The sequence below is a fragment of the Bombina bombina genome, chromosome 5, assembly GCF_027579735.1.
Source record: "Bombina bombina isolate aBomBom1 chromosome 5, aBomBom1.pri, whole genome shotgun sequence".
Taxonomy (NCBI): Eukaryota; Metazoa; Chordata; class Amphibia; order Anura; family Bombinatoridae; genus Bombina; species Bombina bombina.
This window is the reverse complement of record NC_069503.1, coordinates 1,119,124,557-1,119,144,440: the sequence shown is the minus strand read 5'-3', so window position 1 is coordinate 1,119,144,440 and position 19,884 is coordinate 1,119,124,557. Positions and strand designations below refer to the sequence as shown.

At 38.6% G+C, this 19,884-nt stretch overlaps 1 protein-coding gene across 1 annotated transcript in view; it reads right to left on the bottom strand.

The window, feature by feature from the left end:
• The window catches only part of ADGRB1 (adhesion G protein-coupled receptor B1), a 736,329-nt gene that overhangs the window by 456,324 nt on the left and 260,121 nt on the right, over window positions 1–19,884 (bottom strand). The window contains 2 exon segments of the mRNA XM_053715405.1: window positions 592–756; window positions 1,013–1,177. Coding sequence (XP_053571380.1) covers window positions 592–756; window positions 1,013–1,177 — 330 coding nt within the window.

Here is a 19,884-nt window from a genome sequence, read left to right as displayed (position 1 = left end):
ATTGTGTTTCCTGTCCCTTTAACCCTTTGAGTGCTAAGCACTTTCCCACCTGGGTGCTAAGCTGTTTTAAGTTTTTTTTTTTTTATTTTAAATTTTTTTTTTTTAAACTCCCCCCCCCCAGATCGCCAAGACTTACACTATTGGAAAGGTTAGGCAATTACCTTTCCAACGGTAGGTCTTGGGGTCTGTAGCTGCTTAGATGCTTGAGACACAGGCTTCTAAGCTGCATGCCCCCTTTTTCTGTACTTAACATTGTCATTTTGTTAATAAAGTTGCGCAGTGACGTCACCATACAAAACGTGAAGCCCCGGCGATGCCTGTTGTTACTAAACAGGCACGGTTGCCAGGGTAGGAGCGGGTGGGAGCCCCAGATCTCCATCAAGATGGGAGAGTGCTTGCGACCGCTCTGAGCCATCGTTAGCACCAGAGAGGGTAACTCTGCGACGGCTCAGAGCCGTCGTTAGCACTCAAAGGGGTAATAAGGTGCAAAGAGCATATGTTAAAATATTATTTAGATATAATGATTCAATGTTTTCTTACTTATCACAAGGATAGTATCAGTACTAATCGCAACTATTAACTATCCAGTACCTGGACACTGTGTTAAGAAGCAGTCTCTGGTATCTGACCACTGTCCATGACATTCTGACCCTCCGTAAGATGGCCCATTACACTCTCTTGTCCTCTTTTGGGTTCCATTGGAGCAGCTGGAAGAGCAGGCAGTCCAGCTTGACCAGTCATTCCAGTTGCCATCAACTATAAATAAATTAACAGATTCTACTGGTAACAACAAGAAAGCAATTCTATTATATGACGGAATGTATAGGTTTATCAACTGGTGCATTATAAACATATCCAGTAATATTCAAGTTGCAATTTTATTACCTTTTCTAAGGGTAAATCTCATTGTAAGCCCCAATATCAACACCGGTCATTTATTGATCCCCACTGACCAGCACACTTTGCAGGATGCCATAAATCAAGTTTTAGCAATATATAAAAAAAAAATCACCTGGACACAAGGCAATGTTGCAGAATTTAGTCTGTTTTTCTGGTCCGTCACATGGATTCCCACCAAACTGAGGAGGGTTGCATGAACGGGTTCTTTCTCTGAATCCTCGGCCGCATGTTGAGGAGCACAAACTCCACGGCGACCACTCATCCCACGTGCCGTGCACTGTTAAAATAGAAAAAGGTATTATTAAAATACAATGTCCTCTATTATTACTAATAAAAATGTGACCTGTAAAATCTCTTTTTTGTTTAGTCTCTGTGGAAGTGTATCCTGTGTAATGCACGAAATGCGTCAGATAAGTTTTGGTGTTTGCAGCCTATATGGTTATCAATTTCATTTTGTAATAAGTAACTTCTTAAAATTTTAACAGTTGAAAATCTGCTGCCATTTCATTTGAATTATTTACAAAACCTTTATTTATTTAGTTCATGAGGAAGGTGTCCTGTGTGATGCATGAAATATGTCAATTACATTTTTGGGCCGATTTATAAAAGTGCGAGCGGACATGATATGATGTAGCGTATAATGTCCGCCGCACATCGATAAATGCAGACAGCATACGCTGTCAGCATTTATCATTGCACAAGCAGTTCTTGTGAACTGCTTGTGCAATGCCACCCCCTGCAGATTTGTGGCCAATTGGCCGCTAGCAGGGGGTGTCAATCAGCCCGGTCGTATAGGTTCGTTCGGATTGGTGTCCGCAGCCTCAGAGCAGGTGGACAAGTTATGGAGCAGTGGTCTTTAGACCGCTGCTTCATAACTTCAATTTCCGGTGAGTCTGATAATTTGGCCCCTTTGTGTTTGCAGCCTCTATCAGTAGTACTTTGTAATAAAGAACTTATTGAGATTTTAACACTTGGGAATGTGCTGTCATTTCATTTGAATTATTTGTAAAAAATGTATTGCCAAATGGTTTAAAAGTTCACACTAACTGATGTTATTCAATGTTGTAATACACAACAAAGGTGCACAAAGGAAAAATAAAGACATAGAAATAGAAATTCAATGTATGCCATCTGTCAATAGATCTAAGTAAGTATTTATATGGCTACGGGGCATATTTATCATTGTGTCAGCAGATACGAAGTAGCATATCATGTCCGCCCCACATCGATAAATGCCCACAGCATACGCTGTCAGCATTTATCATTGCAAAAACAGTTCTTGTGAACTGCTGTTGCAATGCCGCCCCCTGCAGATTCACGGCCAATCAGCAGGGGGTGTCAATTAACCCGATCGTATTCGATCTGGTTGATTTCTGCCCACGGCCTCAGAGCAGGCGGACAAGTGGGCAGAAAGGGGCCCCTATTTGTGCAAACTTACACTTAGTGGTGGCATATTCTGTATTATTGACCATTTAATTTATCTTCATGTTTATGCTTCTCTGTTTGATGTTTTTTGGAGATTGTGGGGAAACAGGAAGTGTGCTACGTATGGAAAGTGTTATAAGCCACTATCCTACAATGTATCACTGAGGAACCAGAGATTATTTTGTTGTGTTAAATGAGTCTTGGCTATTAATAATATTCAATTAAATTTACCATTACAGTATATATGTGAAATACATTTATTTTATTAACTATTTTGAAAAGTGTAGACTTGAGGTATTGGTCAGTAACCAGCAGAACAAATATTAAACCCAACATACAAATGCAGTTTGAACAAAAACCCGAATTTAGACCAGGGGCATCCAAACGTTTTTGTTTAGGAGGAAAGTCACTAGCGGTGTGATTCCCATGGAAACTAATTTTGTTTTAAACACACTTGTGTTAAATATAATGGCTCAATATAAAATGATATTATAATCTAGTTCAACTTAGAAATAGAAAGAGGCTGAATGAAAATAATTTACTCCTAATGAATTTAAACGGCCATTACATACAATAGAGTAAGTGCATTATAAAATGACAATGAAATAGCACTTTCTTTGATATTTTAAAAAACAGTAGATTTTTTTCTTTCAAATTTCAAAATTTACTTTTTCCAGCCCCTGTACCATGTGACAGCCATCAGCCAATTACAGACTCATATAGGTATACACTTTTGCACGTGCTCAGCAGGAGACTTTGTGCAAATCAATCACTAGACTCCCATCATAATTGCTGCCACCATTTACCCTCTTAACTGTAATCCTTCCTCCCAGCATAATGTTCCCACTACCAATCCACTCAGGAGAAGACTCCATTAGCCTTGCTCATAGAACACAGAACAGGTTCTAACCCCCCCCCCCATCATAGATCCAGTCATGGAAATATATATATTGATTAAGATTACACTAAATATGTATACACACATACACACACACACACACACACACACACACATATATATATATATATATATATATATATATATATATATATATATACAGTATATATTAATTTTTATTAGAAATCTGCTGATCTATAATAACTGGCATATAATATACAGACAGTATTGTACTTAAGCAGTGAACAAAAGTACATATTTTTAATAGTTTATAATCAACATAACCATGAGACCTAGATGATCATCTGAAAGAAAGAACCTGTAGACAGTGTGAAATAATGACTCATGGTTATACGCAATACATTTCTTTTGAAAAAAAAAAAAAAAGTGTTAAGCTTCAATGTTTCATAAACTAACATTAGTAATGTGCTAATTCTTAATACAGCAAATGCACTGAACTTCACACGTTTACATGAGTGTAAAAACATCTCATCAAAGCATGCCATTATCACTAGCTATAGAAAATGGTATATGTTTTATAAAAGCAATATTATAGATCAGTATGACGTTAGTAGTGAGGGGGGGGGGGGGGGCATTCCCACAGGTAAGGATCCAAAGATGATGTCAGTAGTGAGGGGGAGGGCATTTCCACAAGTCAGGATCCAAGGATGATGTCAGTAGTGAGGGGGAGGGTATTCCCATGGGTCAGGATCAGAGGATGATGTCAATTGTGAGGGGGAGGGCATACCCACAGGTCAGGATCAGAGGATGATGTCAGTAGTGAGGGGAAGGGCCTTCCCACAGGTCAGGATCCAAGGATGATGTCAGTAGTGAGGGGGAGGGTATTCCCATGGGTCAGGATCAGAGGATGATGTCAATTGTGAGGGGGAGGGCATACCCACAGGTCAGGATCAGAGGATGATGTCAGTAGTGAGGGGAAGGGCCTTCCCACAGGTCAGGATCCAAGGATGATGTCAGTAGTGAGGGGGAGGGCATTCCCCCGGGTCAGGATCCAAGGATGATGTCAGTAGTGAGGGGGAGGGCAATCCCACAGGTCAGGATCCAAGGATGATGTCAGTAGTGAGGGGGAGGGCATTCCCCGGGTCAGGATCCAAGGATGATGTCAGTAGTGAGGGGGAGGGCAATCCCACAGGTCAGGATCCAAGGATGTCCCTATTGATTGGGATATTCTCAAATTCTAGTTGCCTGCTAGAGAGGGCTGTGATGCAGCTGTAGCATCACTAGTTGGGAGATGAAGGTAAAGTATAACTAAAATATGCAAAAAAAATATACAAAAAGTTGAAGAGAAAAAAACAAAAACAAAATTGTGACAACCTCATCATCTTTGCTATGTCACAGGGCTAATGTATTCTATATAAATTACCCATCACAGGCCCAAGTGTAGATAGATCCCCATTGAACATTCATGGCTGTCCCCTTGTTCCACAAAGACTCTAATCCTTCTATCAGACTTATTTATCCTATCAAAACAGAGATGCACGTATTTTACAGTTACAGTAATTTACATAAACCATTTTGCACGTGTGTTTTCAAATCATTGTGGATGTAATTGTTGTTTTTCTACGTTGCTAGTGGTTTGCTTCGGATGTGCAGGTTATCACATTTCTTACAAAACTATACATGTTAATAGCAGGATCCCACTAAGAAAACTATGTAAAATACAGGAGAAGTGATGTTTTATTAATTTTGAACATGATCTCGCCTTTCCGACAAGGCCCTTGGCAACCTCACAATTGTCTTTGAATCTAGCCCAATGTCATATTACAGATGAACACATTCATGTAGTCAAACCCTACAGAAAAAAGTAAATATTTCCACTTCCTCACCTGATCAGTTTTCATCCAAAAATATGTATTTGAGATTTTATTTTGACCTAAGCCAACTAAAAGTCTTTACCTAGGGCAGCACAATAGAATAAACTTTCCTTCTCTCTTGTTCTCTCTCCCTCTTCTTTGTACCAGACATATCTGTCTCCCTATGATGCTATTTTGATATCTCTTCATGACTATCTCATAACGGCCACAAATCCTATAATAAATAGACGAAAAGAAAGAAAAGCACTAACCCATTTATAGTTTTTCATGTGTCTCTGTGGAATAATAAACTTACAGCTAGATTACGAGTTTTGAGCGCTATAGGGAAATTAATGACCGCCACAAAAGTGGCGGTATTTCACCTTCCTATAGCGCTGCTATTACAGGTTTGAAAAAACCCGGCTTGTGCGGGCAATATGGTGGTGTTGAGCTCCATACCTCACCCAAATACAAGCGATGTTTTGAAGTGCTTGTGCATGATTTCCCCATAGACATCAATGGGGAGAGCTGGCAAAAAAAAAGCCTAACGCCTGCAGTCGCGGGAAAAAAAGCTCTGTAACGCAGCCCCATTGAAGTCTATGGGGAAAGAAAAATTACATTTAAACCTAACACCCTAACATAAAAACCACGTCTAAACACCCCTAATCTGCTGCCCCTGACATCGCCGCAACCTACATAATGTCATTAACCCCTAATCTGCCGCCCTTAACACCGCCGCCACCTAAATACACTTATTAACCCCTAATCTGCCGCTCCCAATATCGCCGCCACCTAAATACACTTTTTAACCCCTAATCTGCCGCCCTTAACATTGCCGCCACCTACATTACAGTTATTAACCCCTAATCTGCTGCCCCCAATGTCGCCACTACTATACTAAAGTTATTAACCCCTAAACCTCTGGCCTCCAACATCACTAACACTAAATAAATATATTAACCCCTAAACCTAGCCCTAACGTAACCCTAAGCCTAAATCTAACCCTAACACCCCCTAACTTAAATATAATTCAAATAAATCTAAATAAAACTTACAATTATTACCTAAATAATTCCTATTTAAAACTAAATACAAACTTACCTGTAAAAAAAAAAAACCGAAGCTAGCTACAATATAACTAATAGTTATATTGTAGCTATCTTAGGTTTTATTTTTATTTCACAGGTAAGTTTGTATTTATTTTAACTAGGTAGACTACTAGTTAGTAAATAGTTAATAACTATTTACTAGCTACCTAGTTAAAATAAATACAAACTTACCTGTAAAATAAAACCTAACCTGCCTTACACTAAAACCTAACATTACAATAAAATAAAGTAAATTAAAAGGACAGTCTGGGCAAAAATAAACTTTCATGATTCAGATAGAGCATGTCATTTTAAACAATTTTCCAATTTACTTTTATCACCAATTTTGCTCTGTTCTCTTGGTATTCTTAGTTGAAAGCTTAACCTAGGAGGTTCATATGCTAATTTCTTAGACCTTGAAGGCCACCTCTTTTCAGAATGCATTTTAACAGTTTTTCACCACTAGAGGGTGTTATTTCACGTATTTCATATAGATAACACTGTGCTTGTGCACATGAAGTTATCTGGGAGCAGGCACTGATTGGCTAAACTGTAAGTCTGTCAAAAGAACTGAAATAAAGGGGCAGTTTGCAGAGGCTTAGATACAAGATAGTCACAGAGGTTAAAAGTATATTATTATATATTATTATATATTATAATATAACTGTTGGTTATGCAAAACTGGGGAATGGGTAATAAAGGGATTATCTATCTTTTAAAACAATAAAAATTATGTTGTAGACTGTCCCTTTAATAAAATAAAATTATCTAAATTACAAAAAAACAAAACACTAAATTATCAAAAATAAAAATGAATTACTCCTAATCTAATAGCCCTATCAAAATAAAAAGCCCCATCAAAATAAAATAAAAAACCTAGCCTACACTAAACTGCCAATGGCCCTTAAAAGGGCCTTTTGCGGGGCATTGCCCCAAATAAATCAGCTCTTTTACCTGTAAAAAAATATACAAACACCCTCCAACAGAAAAACCCACCACCCACCCAACCAAACCCCCCAAATAAAAACCTATCTAAATAAACCTAAGTTAACCATTGCCCTGAAAAGGGCATTTGGATGGACATTGCCCTTAAAAGGGCATTTAGCTCTTTTACATTGCCCAAACCCTAAGATAAAAATAAAACCCACCCAATAAATCCTTAAAAAAACCTAACACTAACCCCCGACGATCCACTTACAGTTTTCGAAGACCGGACATCCATCCTCATCCAGGCGGCAGAAGTCTTCATTCAAGCGGGCAGAAGTCCTCATCAAAGCCGGCAGAAGTCTACATCCAAGCAGGCGGAAGTCTTCATCCAGACGGCATCTTCTATCATCATCCATGCGGAGCGAGTCCATCTTCAAGACATCAGGCGCGGAGCATCCTCTTTTTATGATTGCCGCTGGAAAATGAAGTTTCCCTTTAAGTGACGTCATCCAAGATGGCGTTCCTTACATTCCGATTGGCTGATAGAATTCTATCAGCCAATAGGAATTAAAGGGGAAAAATCCTATTGGCTGTTGCAATCAGCCAATAGGATTGAACTTTCATCCTATTGACTGATCCAATCATTCTGATTTGAATAGCCAATAGAATGTGAGCTCAATCCTATTGGCTGATTGGATCAGCCAATAGGATGAAAGCTCAATCCTATTGGCTGATTGCAATAGCCAATAGGATTTTTTCCCCTTTAATTCCTATTGGCTGATAGAATTCTATCAGCCAATCGGAATGTAAGGGACATCATCTTGGATGACGTCACTTAAAGGGAAACTTAATTTTCCAGCGGCGATCGAAAGAAGAGGATGCTCTGTGCCGGATGTCTTGAATATGGACCCGCTCCGCTCCGGATGGATGAAGATAGAAGATGCTGTCTGGATGAAGACTTCTGCCCACTTGGATGAAGACTTCTGCCGGCTTCGATGAGGACTTCTGCCCACTTGGATGAAGACTTCTGCCGCCTGGATGAGGATGGATGTCTGGTCTTCGAAAACTGTAAGTGGATCGTCAGGGGTTAGTGTTAAGTTTTTTTAAGGGTTTATTGGGTGGGTTTTATTTTTAGCTTAGGGTTTGGGCAATGTAAAAGACCTAAATGCCCTTTAAAGAGCAATGCCCACCCAAATGCCCTTTTCAGGGCAATGGTTAGCTTAGGTTTATTTAGATAGGTTTTTATTTGGGGGGTTTGGTTGGTTGGGTGGTGGGTTTTACTGTTGGGGGGTGTTTGTATATTTTTTTTTACAGGTAAAAGAGCTGATTTCTTTGGGGCAATGCCCCGCAAAAGGCCCTTTTAAGGGCCATTGGCAGTTCAGTGTAGACTAGGTTTTTTTTTATTTTGATAGGGCTATTAGATTAGAGTAATTAGAGTAATTCGTTTTTATTTTTGATAATTTTGTTTTTTTTATTTTGTGTAATTTAGTGTTTATTTTTTTGTAATTTAGATAATTGTATTTTATTATTTTAATTTATTTTATTGTAATGTTAGGTATTAGTGTAAAGCAGGTTAGGTTTTATTTTACAGGTATATTTGTATTTATTTTAGCTATGTAGCTAGTAAATAGTTAATAACTATTTACTAACTAATCTACCTAGTTAAAATAAATACAAACTTACCTGTGAAATAAAAATAAAACCTAAGCTAGCTACAATGTTTTTTATAGGTAAGTTTGTATTTAGTTTTAAATAGGAATTATTTAGGTAATAATTGTAAGTTTCATTTAGATTTATTTTAATTATATTTAAGTTAGGGGGTGTTAGAGTTAGGGTTAAGTTAGGGTTAGGGTTAGGTTTAGGGGTTAATATATTTATGTAGTGATGTGGGAGGTCAGAGGTTTAGGGGTTAATATTTTATTTTAGTATATTTATTGTGGGGGGGCTTGCGGTCTAGTGGTTAATAGGTTTATTATAGCGGCGGTGTGGGATGGCAGATTAGGGGTTAATAATATTTAAATAGTGTTTACAATGTGGGAGGACAGAGGTTTAGGGGTTAATAGGTTTATTATAGTGGCGATGATGTTGGGGAGTGGCGGAATAGGGGTTAATACATTTTTAAGTGGCGGGGATGTCCGGAGCAGCAGATTAGGGGTTAATAATTTTATTTTAGTATTTGCGATGCGGGAGGGCCTCAGTTTAGGGGTTAATAGGTAGTTTATGGGTGTTAGTGTACTTTGTGACAGTTTAGATATGAGTTTTATGTTACAGATTTGTAACGTAAAACTCATAACTACTGACTTTAGATGGCGTTACGGATCTTGTCGTTTTAGGCTGTACTGCTCACTATTTGGCCTCACCGTAAAACTCGTAATACCGGCGCTATGGAAGTCCCATTGAAAAAGGACTTTTTTAAAAGTGCGGCACAGACGTTGCGTAAAGGCCAAAAAGGTGTGCGGTAAACCTATACCTGCAACACTTGTAATAGCGGCGTTAGGTAAAAAGCAGCATTATGAAGCATAACAACGCTTTTGCACTCATAATGCAAAACTCATAATCTAGCTGTTAGATTCCAATATTATTTTTTCCATAGAATTAAAAAAAAGGCAAAGACAAAATTATAATAACAGTAGAAAGTATAAACACACATGGAATTATTAATAGATTTTATTCCATAACAAATGTGTACAAACACACAATAAATGTCCAATCGCATCTATAAAGCAACAACCAGCATCTTCAGTTAATCCTGGTCTAAATATTCATGAATTTGTTATCAGAGACACAGGAAAATCTCAATTTAAGATTTTCAATAAAAATTGACCCAGACAACAATTTTCATGAGTTTACTCTGGATGCACCATTTCTAGGATTATCGAATGAGCCACAAAAGATAAGTAACAATACTGTTGAAGTTATAATTAAAATGATGACCTTATAATGTGATTTCGCAAATTCAATTGGTTTATTTATGTTAGAAAAGGCGGTGAAGTCTCCATTCCCAGTGCATTCTATCACTCTGAGCTTTTGCATCAGGTGTCTTTGTCTAAAGGGTATATGGACCTGATTTCTTCTGAGAAAAAGACCATTTATTTGTGCCCTTCTCTTTAATTACTCCTAGCATGATATATAAAGGTTTAATGAATTACAATGTTTACACTGACCACATGCTACATAGAATGTTCTAGTGACATAATTAGTAGGAGATTCTCCCATTTTAAAAACGTTTTCTAAACGAATAGGAATTGCATTTGGCTGAGATTGAGGCAACAATTCAGGACCCTACATCATTTATTAATCTACTGGAATTGCCCCACTGACCCCCTGATGACCAGGACAATCACATATCTTTCTAAGTTGCACAAGGAATGATTTTAATGGGCTGAATTATCAAGCTCCAAATGGAGCTTGATGCCGCCCCTGTTTCCGCACGAGCCTTCAGGCTCGCCAGAAACGGAAGTTATGTCTAAAGACAGCTGCTCCATCTGCCTGCTCTGAGGCTGCGGACATGAATGTCCCAGTTCTATACGATCGGGCTGATTGACAGCCCCTGCTAGCGCGAATCTGCAGGGGGCAGAATTGCACAAGCAGTTCACAAGAACTGCTTGTGCAATGATAAATGCTGTCAGCGTATGCTGTCTCTCTTTTATTTTCCATACCCAGATTCACACACTAGACATGTGCCCAAACCAGAGGACGTATCACTGCTTTCCACACCACCATTGAACAGCCATGTGTTACACTTACAGAGCATATAATATTTTTGTTCTGTTTTTTAACAGTCATGGCTGGTGTCTGAGCAAGAGGAAGGGCAGATCGCAATCAGGAAAGAGATTAATGAAAAATATCCTTTTGTTGAGGTCCTACTCATTCTCTCACAAACAGAGCCTCTGGTGATATTCTGACTGCAGGAGGTGATATAAAATATAAACACACAGCCACATATAATGAGGTTAGACATCAATACTGTGTGTATAAAATTTACTCATCCATGAATGCAAATCTTAATTCACACTATGATACATATTTTTGTTTGGTCTTTGTACATTTTTAAAAGTATGTTGAGCCAAAAATACTCCATTATGCATACAGAAGAGAATCAATTCAAAATGAAAATAAAATATATTTTTGCATGAAAAGAGGTATATTTAAACTAATTCTTTACTTGCTGATCAGGTCAATGCTCACAGCTATATTTGTGAGAGTTAATAAAACATAATTATATTCATTTAGTTATATTTATTTTTTAAAGGGACATGAAACCCAAATGACTGTTTCATGATTCAGAAAAGTAAATATATACATATCATGCAGTACTGCAGTACTTTGCCCATCGTACCACATAACAATATACACGTCTGAGCTGCAGGAAGCTCCAGCAGTCTTGGCTGTAAAGTTGGTTCCTGAGCTACAGGCATCTGTCTGCATATGGAACTGGCGCACGATCAATGCACCAGTTCCATATGAAGACAGATGCCTGATTGTTACAGACAGTGACACTGTGTGTGTCGTCATCTGTATATCAGCTTCTTGTGCCGGTGGGAGGTAGGTGGGTGGGGTACTACTGAAAATGTTTTGAAGGGAGAGGGAGGCATGGTAACTAGCTACATTATGGAAAACGGAAATTGGAAGTGGGGGGCACCATCATTAATGATTGTGGGGAGGGGGGAGGTAGGGGCACCACTACACTACAGAAACAAATTTAAATTAATAAATAAAATTAAAGAATAACAAATATATAAACTGGGTACTGGCAGACAGCTGCCAATACTTAAGATGACCGTCACTAGTAGGAGGGGGGAGGGTTAAATAGCTGTTTGGTTGGGACCATGGAGATGGGAGGGTTGAGGAGGGATCACTACAATACGGGAGGTGATCAGGTAGGGCTCAGGGAGTGAGAGGTGTCAAGTGGGAGGGTAATCTCTACTCTGCATCAAAAATTAACCTTACAAGTTAATTGATAAACCCCTTCACTGCCAGGAAATTCACATACAGGGGTCAGTTTATTAAATGCCAGATGGACATAATTTGCTACAGCCAGGCATCGCTAAATGCTGACAGCATACGCTCGGCATTTAACATTGCACAAGCATTTCTTGTGAAATGCTTGTGCAATGCCGCCCTCTGCACATTCCTGGCTGCTAGCAGGGGGTGTCAATCATCCCGATCGTATCTGATCGGGATGATTGCAGTCCGTCACCTAAAAGGTGGCAGAGAATTTAAGGAGCAGCGGTCTTAAGACTGCTGCTTCTTAACTTATGTTTTTGGTGAGCTGGAAACTTCGCCCAGAGAAAGAAGCATTTGCTGCTTATTAAATCTCCCGCATGGTGCACAGCCACAATTAGCAGCATTTTAATTGCCAAAAAGCAATAGCAAAGCCTTGCATGTCTGCTATTTCTGAACAAAGGAAACCCAAGAGAAGTTTTTATAACCATTTGTCATACAACTGCAGTAGTTGTGTGTAAATAATTTCAGTGAGAGTTAAATAGTGGCATCAAATATACCAAAATGTGCCTAGATCAATACCTTGGGTTGTTTTCATAGGTAAATTAAAAGCCCTATTTATGTTTAATCAGAGTGATAGCAAAATAGCAAAAATGCTAAAAAATTCTCTGCTACTTTATTTAAAATTTTCTCTGAAATTCACAATAGCAAAGGGGTTAAACAACGTTCCAATGTATTTCTATTATTAATTTGCTTCATTCTTTTGGTGAATAAACAGTAATGCATATGAGTGAGCTAATAACATGAGGCATATATGTGTAGCCACCAATCAGCAGCTCCTGAGCCTACCTAGGTATACTTTTCAACAAAGTATACTAAGAGAAAAAAACAAATTAGATAACTGAAGTAAATTGGAAAGTTTTTAACAATTGTATTCTCTTTCTGAATAATGAAATAAATAAATTGGGCTTCATATCAATTTAAGTAATTTATTTAAATAACAAAATCTTTTTAACACTTTAAGTGCCAAGCACTTTCCCACTTGGGAGCTAAGGTGATTTAAGGGTTTTTTGAAATTTTTATTTTTTTAAATTGTTATTTTTTAACTTTTAAATTTTTTTTTCAGATCCCAAAGACTTACACCATTGGAAAGGTTAGGCGATTACCTTTCCAACGGTGGGTTTTGGGGGTCTGTAACTGCTTAGATGCCTGAGTTATGGGCGTCTAAGCAGCATGCCCCCTTTCCCTATACTTTGTATTGTAATTTGATAATAAAGTTGCGCGGTGACGTCATCACGTCATTGCGCGTGACATCACCATGCAAAACTTGAAGCCCCGGCGATGTCTGCCACTATGTAGGCCCGATCGGAGCGGGTAGGAGCCCCCAGATCTCCCTCAAGATGGGAGAGTGCTAGCGACGGCTCTGAGCTGTCGTTAGCACCAGAGTGGGAAACTCTGCGACGGCTCAGAGCCGTCGTTAGCACTCAAGGAGTTAAATGAAAAATAAACGTCAAATTAAAGGGACAGTAAATGCAAAATGAAACTTTCATGCTTGTAACTTAGTGTCTTTTATTTTTTGTAACTTAGTGTTTATTTTTTTGTAATTTAGAAATATTTAATTGTAGATTTAAATAATTTGAGTAGGGTTAGGTTTTTAAATATGTAATAGTTATTTTAATTGGTAGGTTAATGTATTTTTAGTATAATAGCTAGGGTAGGTTAATTAATAGTTAATATAGTTTATTTTAATTCTAAAGGTAAGTTTTAATTTATTATAAGATAGGGATGTTGTCATTTTAATGTAAAGTTAGTGGGTTGTTAGGTTAAGGGGTTAACAGCTTCATTTAGTTTATGGCGATGTGGGGGGCTGGCAGTTTAGGGGTTAATAGGTTTAGTTAGTGGTAGTGAGTAGTCTTATTTTTAAATGTTGTATCATTAACTTAGAATAAAGTAAGTAAGTTTTTATCTTCACATTTTAGATATCCTTTGCCACATTTTGAGGAGCTCCTTAGTTTTTATAACTTAGTTAGTGGTAGTGATGTGGGAGGCCAGGGATTTAGGGGTTAATACTTTTATTTAATTGCAGTGGGTTCTGGGAGCGGCGGCATAGTGGTTAATAATTTTATTTAGTTGTGGTGGGGTCGGGGAGCGGCGGGATAGGGGTTAATTCTTTTATTTAGTTGCGGTGGGGTCCGGGACCGGCGGTATAGGGGTTAATACTTTTCTTTAGTTACGGTGGGGTCCGGGAGCAGCGGGATAGGGGTTAAACATTTTACTATGGTGGCGGTGTTTAGTGACAGGGTATAAATAAAATTGGTAAAAAGCTGAATATCAGCGATATCAATGACTGCTAGTTAACAACACTCCGCTGCTCATCGCCTCGTACTTGGTGCGCAGCTTTTTGCCGGCTTTTTTTATAAATATCGAGATCGTATTTAGGTCCACAGCCATGATGTTAGGCAATGTTAGGTGAACGTATTGGTGCCGTTGAATGCAAGAATGTTGACGGCTTGATAGATAGGCCTCATAGTGTGTATTTACTATAGATATTTCACATTCATGAGCTGTTAGATTTTCCCCTAACCTTTCCTCCTTTAAAAGCTCCCTAAAGACCTTAGTTATATATACCTATATATTACCATGTATGTATGTATGTATATAGATATATACTGTACCAAAATACCGTAAAATATATAGAGATATATATTTATTCAACATATTCTTCTATGTGTATAACATTGGTATGGGAAATATTCATATGTCCATATTGGGCTAGTGTACTTGAGAATATGCATTCAGGTTTATGCGCGAGTAGAGTGTTACATTTTTTTTCTTCATGTTTTCATCTACTTAACTGCAAAGGGCTCCAATGCACACACACACGTATATATATATATATACAAAAATGTTCCAGAGCTCTGCACTCACTATTCCAGTAGTAGTTAGTGTGCCCGGGGTGCATCAGAGGGGGAGAAAAACAGTAGGCCCTATGCCAGCACTATCCATCAAATAAAGTGCAATGGGGATAAAGTCATCAGCGCTGGGTGTGAGAGCCACTGGTCCAAGGGATACAAACACCTCTCTCACAGACACCAAGATGCTAGCAAGTAAATGACAAAAAACAATTTACTTGCTGGTGTCTGTGAGAGAGGGGTTTGTATCCCTTGGACCAGTGGGTCTCACACCCAGCGCTGATGACTTTATCCCCATTGCACTTTATTTGATGGATAGTGCTGGCATAGGGCATACGGTTTCTCTTCCCCTTTTATTTTCTATCTCCTTTTTTTCTAGTAATTATTTATACTTATAGATCTTATGCCCCCTTGCACCCCTGGATACATTATTTTTAGATATCCAGGGTTTTCCATTATACTACCTGATTGCACCGCTTTTTTCCCTTTACTAATATATATATATATATATAGTATATATGTATACATATGTGTTTATGTGTTTATATGTGTATATATGTCTGTAAATACATATAGCTTCAATAAGAGAAAGTGGAGGCTGCTTCCATAAAACAATTCCTTTATTGATTAGTTAACAACACTCCGCTGCTCATCGCCTTACTCTTAGGAACAAGTTGCCATCCAAGACATGTTCCCTTTGCTATTGCAAAAGGCGAATATACACGAATCAAAAGGAATTGCACCTCCAATGAGGATTTTGATAATGAGGCAAAAAAATTGGAGACGAGATTAAAGGAAAGAAAGTACCCTAAGAAAGTGATCAAAAGGGCCAAAGAATCTGTACAAGTAATACCAAGAGAGAGCTTATTAAAAACAAAAGATAATCACAGTACAACTAAACAGGGAATTACTTTTGTCACTACACATAGTACCCAATATCCACAAGTATGTGAGATAATTAGGAAACATTTTCCAATATTGAAGGCTGAGGACAAATTGGTTGATACAGTCCGACAAGGACTTAGATGTGCGTACAGAAAAAGCCCCACTTTGGGCTCCATTCTTTCGCCAACCTTGTTAAAAACTGAGAAAGATGAGAAGGGATCTTGGTTGAGACATACTGGGATGTATAGATGCGGTCACAGAAAGTGTAAGCCCTGTGATTTTGCCAGGGTGACCAAAGAATTTATGAGTGTAAAAACAAAGAAAAGCTATAAGATCAATTCATGCATGAATTGCAAAACAGAATCGGTAGTCTATATGATTGAATGCACATTGTGCCAGATTCAATATGTGGGACTCACCTCTAGAGACCTGAATTCTAGGATTAGGGAACATCTTTCCTCTTTCTCGACTAAGAGATCCACGACTCCAATAGTACAACATTTTGGAGTCTACCATGATAATAACCTTAAAGGATTTACATGGTGTGCGATTGAGAAAGTCTCCAGGCCTGCTAGGGGTGGCAATTTGGACCAACTGCTCGCTAGACGCGAGGCTTTTTGGATATTCACCTTGGGCACTCGGGTGCCAGAAGGTTTAAATTCTAGATATGATGTAATGAACCTGTGGGAATGAATTAGCAGGGTACTTTCATCACATTAACAAATAGATCCCCCGTGTTAACAATAGTGCTAGACACATCGGGTGGTCAGATGTGCTTGACCGGTACAATATTACAAATTATACATGGGGAGGCACCATATAATTGATTGTTTGTGGTTTTCCACCTGATGTCAGTATTATGCCAGTTTGCATAGATATCTTTATTTCACCTATATTCATTAGGTCCCTCCCCCTATGACATACTTATACACAGTATGTTCATTAGTTTGTTAATATATTCATTCACTTGTCACACGAAATCTATTCATTGTAGTATATTTTCTTAATATGTACACCACTTGTATTTTGTTGCCCACCAGCACACCAGATAAGACAGGAAGAAAATTTGACTCTTTCATATTGAGAATTTTACCAATGGAGTCCCCTATGCGCAGGATTAGGGCAATATAATTTATAAGTAATAATTTATTATTTATTATTATTATTAATTAATTCCCAATATTTGACTTCTTGTGAATAATAGTATACTACAATATTGGTTTTGCACATATTTGTTGCAGTGTATATATATCACGATTGTATAAGCTATTGTTTTGTATTATAAGGTGCGGTCCAGGCACTAGTGGGTTAAACTTAAACATTGTGGGCATTGGTTACAACCTGAAGGCGTGTCTTTATGTGTGCACCAATCACACTTGTTTTAACTAGTTTTAAACAGGTGTAGAGCACAGCACAGTAGGCTATGACTACGGATTTCATCCGAAACGCGTAAGCCAGACTGTGCTGCGCCTTCTACACCATGTCCTAACCTTGCTGTGTTTTGCCGTTTTTTAACTAATCAATAAAGGAATTGTTTTATGGAAGCAGCCTCCACTTTCTCTTATTGAAGCTGTCACTGTCCGGAGTTTGGCTGTTTCCTGCTGTGCATTACAAGTTTGTGTACTTTGCAAAAAAGAGTGCATTGTGTGCTGTCCTACTTCCAGCAGTTCAATATTGCTAACAGGAACTGTTTTCTGCTACGTCACTGGCGGAGGGATACTGGTTTTACCGGAGGAACAGGTGTCTGGAATAAGTTGAGGCGGAGCAAGGGATCTCTGCCTCGTTCCAGAGTGAGTTTCATTGGCCAGGATTGGGCCGTGCCCCCATAGAGGCGTCCGGATAGAACCTACAGCCGTGAACGGCGATACCCGCCTTCCCCATCGGATTGGGTGAGTGAGAGCTCCACTGTCTGTATAGGAGCGAGTGAATGAGTGGTACATTAAGGAACATTGTAGTTCATGCTTTAGCACTTTGCACTTTATGAGACATCTTTTTTGCTAATTATATATTACGGACTGCCGACCATATTCTGGGTTTACTTTCCTTTGCATTTGTCTAATTTTGGTATTACCGGACATACCGATACCCAGTTTTATGATTTTGGTTCAGTCTTCCTACTAAGACTTTTGCACAGTCATGGAGGAAACACAGCAGGCCTTTTACTCACTAATGCCTGTAACTGCACGTACGACTTTGCCTACAGATTGTGAATTGATTTTCTCCGAAGATAAAGGAGTATTAGCACTGAGCACCTTGTTTGAACAAATGGAGACATTGTTATTAAAAGAGTCTAAAACCCAGTGGGATATTTGGACACTGGAGAAGTACTTGAGTCTAAGTATGATACCGAGGGGACTAAGGCTATATAAGTTTCCGACCTTTGATGTGGATGCACAAGATAAAGACTTTATAGATGCTTGGAACAGTGTACTATCTGAATGCTCTATGAGGCTTATGAAATTGCTAATACAGTATAAAAATAAGTTGTTGGATAGCATAAGAGCAGATATAAATGAATTACAGATAGAACTGAATAGGAGAAGCAGTCATAATGATTTTGCTAGATTTGATAAAACTTTGAGAGAGTTGGTTGCTAAGGGGAGGTCTGGGATCATGGAAACGAAACATACTAAATATATTAGGGACAAATATGATTATTCTAGCAATTCAGTGTATATATGGAATAAAAGTGCTAGGGGGAATTTTAGGGCGAATCAACCTAGGTTTGGCCGTAGGAGAAGGGGCAATAGAAATCGTAGTAGAAATCGTGGTAATGATGGCAAAGGTATTAATAACAAAAAGAATGTGACCTTCTCTGGTAGTGATTCAGAGGGGTCAAGTGAGGGTGAGATTATCAGTGAACAAACCCGGCTAGGGTCAGCCCATGATGATACTGCCCCTCCCAACATCATACATATCCCCCAGATAGCATATACAGATACTATGAGCACTAATCAAGGCTATTTACAACATAACTTAGTAGCAGTTAAACCTAAACAGGGTAACTACACAGAATTTGCACCTAATATGCATTTTCAAAACAGACCTGACACTCTGGCCATTAATCAGGTTTTTCCCCAGGATCAGGATGCATCAGCAGGGAGAGGGAAACAGAACAAACAGAACACACAGCCCAAAGCACATTACACAAAAAACCAGGACAAGTATCAATTGAGGGAACCCCGTCCACAGACCAAGTACAAATAATCAATTCCAAGATTGTAGGCAACGTCATCAATTTATCTTCCAAACAGCTTAGCATTGCACAATATAGTGTTTTGAATAAAGGTTTAAATTTTGCCCCTACTATAGATTTCGATGTTTTTAGAACAATCATGGATGTTAATAAATTAACACGCAATTTGACTTTAAAGAAACATTTTCATGGATTGAGTACACCTGATCATACCGATGTGTCAGTTACCCATGTTGATACTACCACTAGGGACCCTATTGATTTTGAACACAATTGTGACACCGTCACACTGCAACAGCTGCAGATTGAATCAAAGGGTAGCTCGGGTGGTCGCAACATGGGTCCCAAATTTAAAGAGAAATCCAAATTTTACCCTATTCAAAACAGGGGATCAGTCATTGAAACTTTCTACAACAGGGTTGAAAAGGATCTTTTACAACTAAAGGCCCATCAACCCCCAAGTAAATTCAATTTGTCACTTGCTGAGAAGAGTGCTTTGGCCTCTCTTAAAGAGGACAATAGCCTGGTGATAAAAAATTCTGATAAAGGGGGAATGGTTGTGGTCATGGACCGACAACAGTATATAGATGAAGGCCACAGACAATTATGTAATGAGAACAATTACCTAGTTTTACAAAGGGATCCCACCACTCACTTTCGTTCTAAACTAGCACATCTTTTAGATGATGGATTAGAACAAGGATTTGTGGATCAGGCAACAATGAACTATTTGTTAGTTGATTGTCCTAAAATACCGCTGTTCCATCATTTACCTAAGACACACAAATCCTTGGACAATGTCCAGGGACGGCCGATAGTGAGTGGCGTGGAGTCACTTCTAGGTAATTTGTCAGAGTGGTTGGACGCGATCCTTCAACCCCTTGTTGTCACTCTC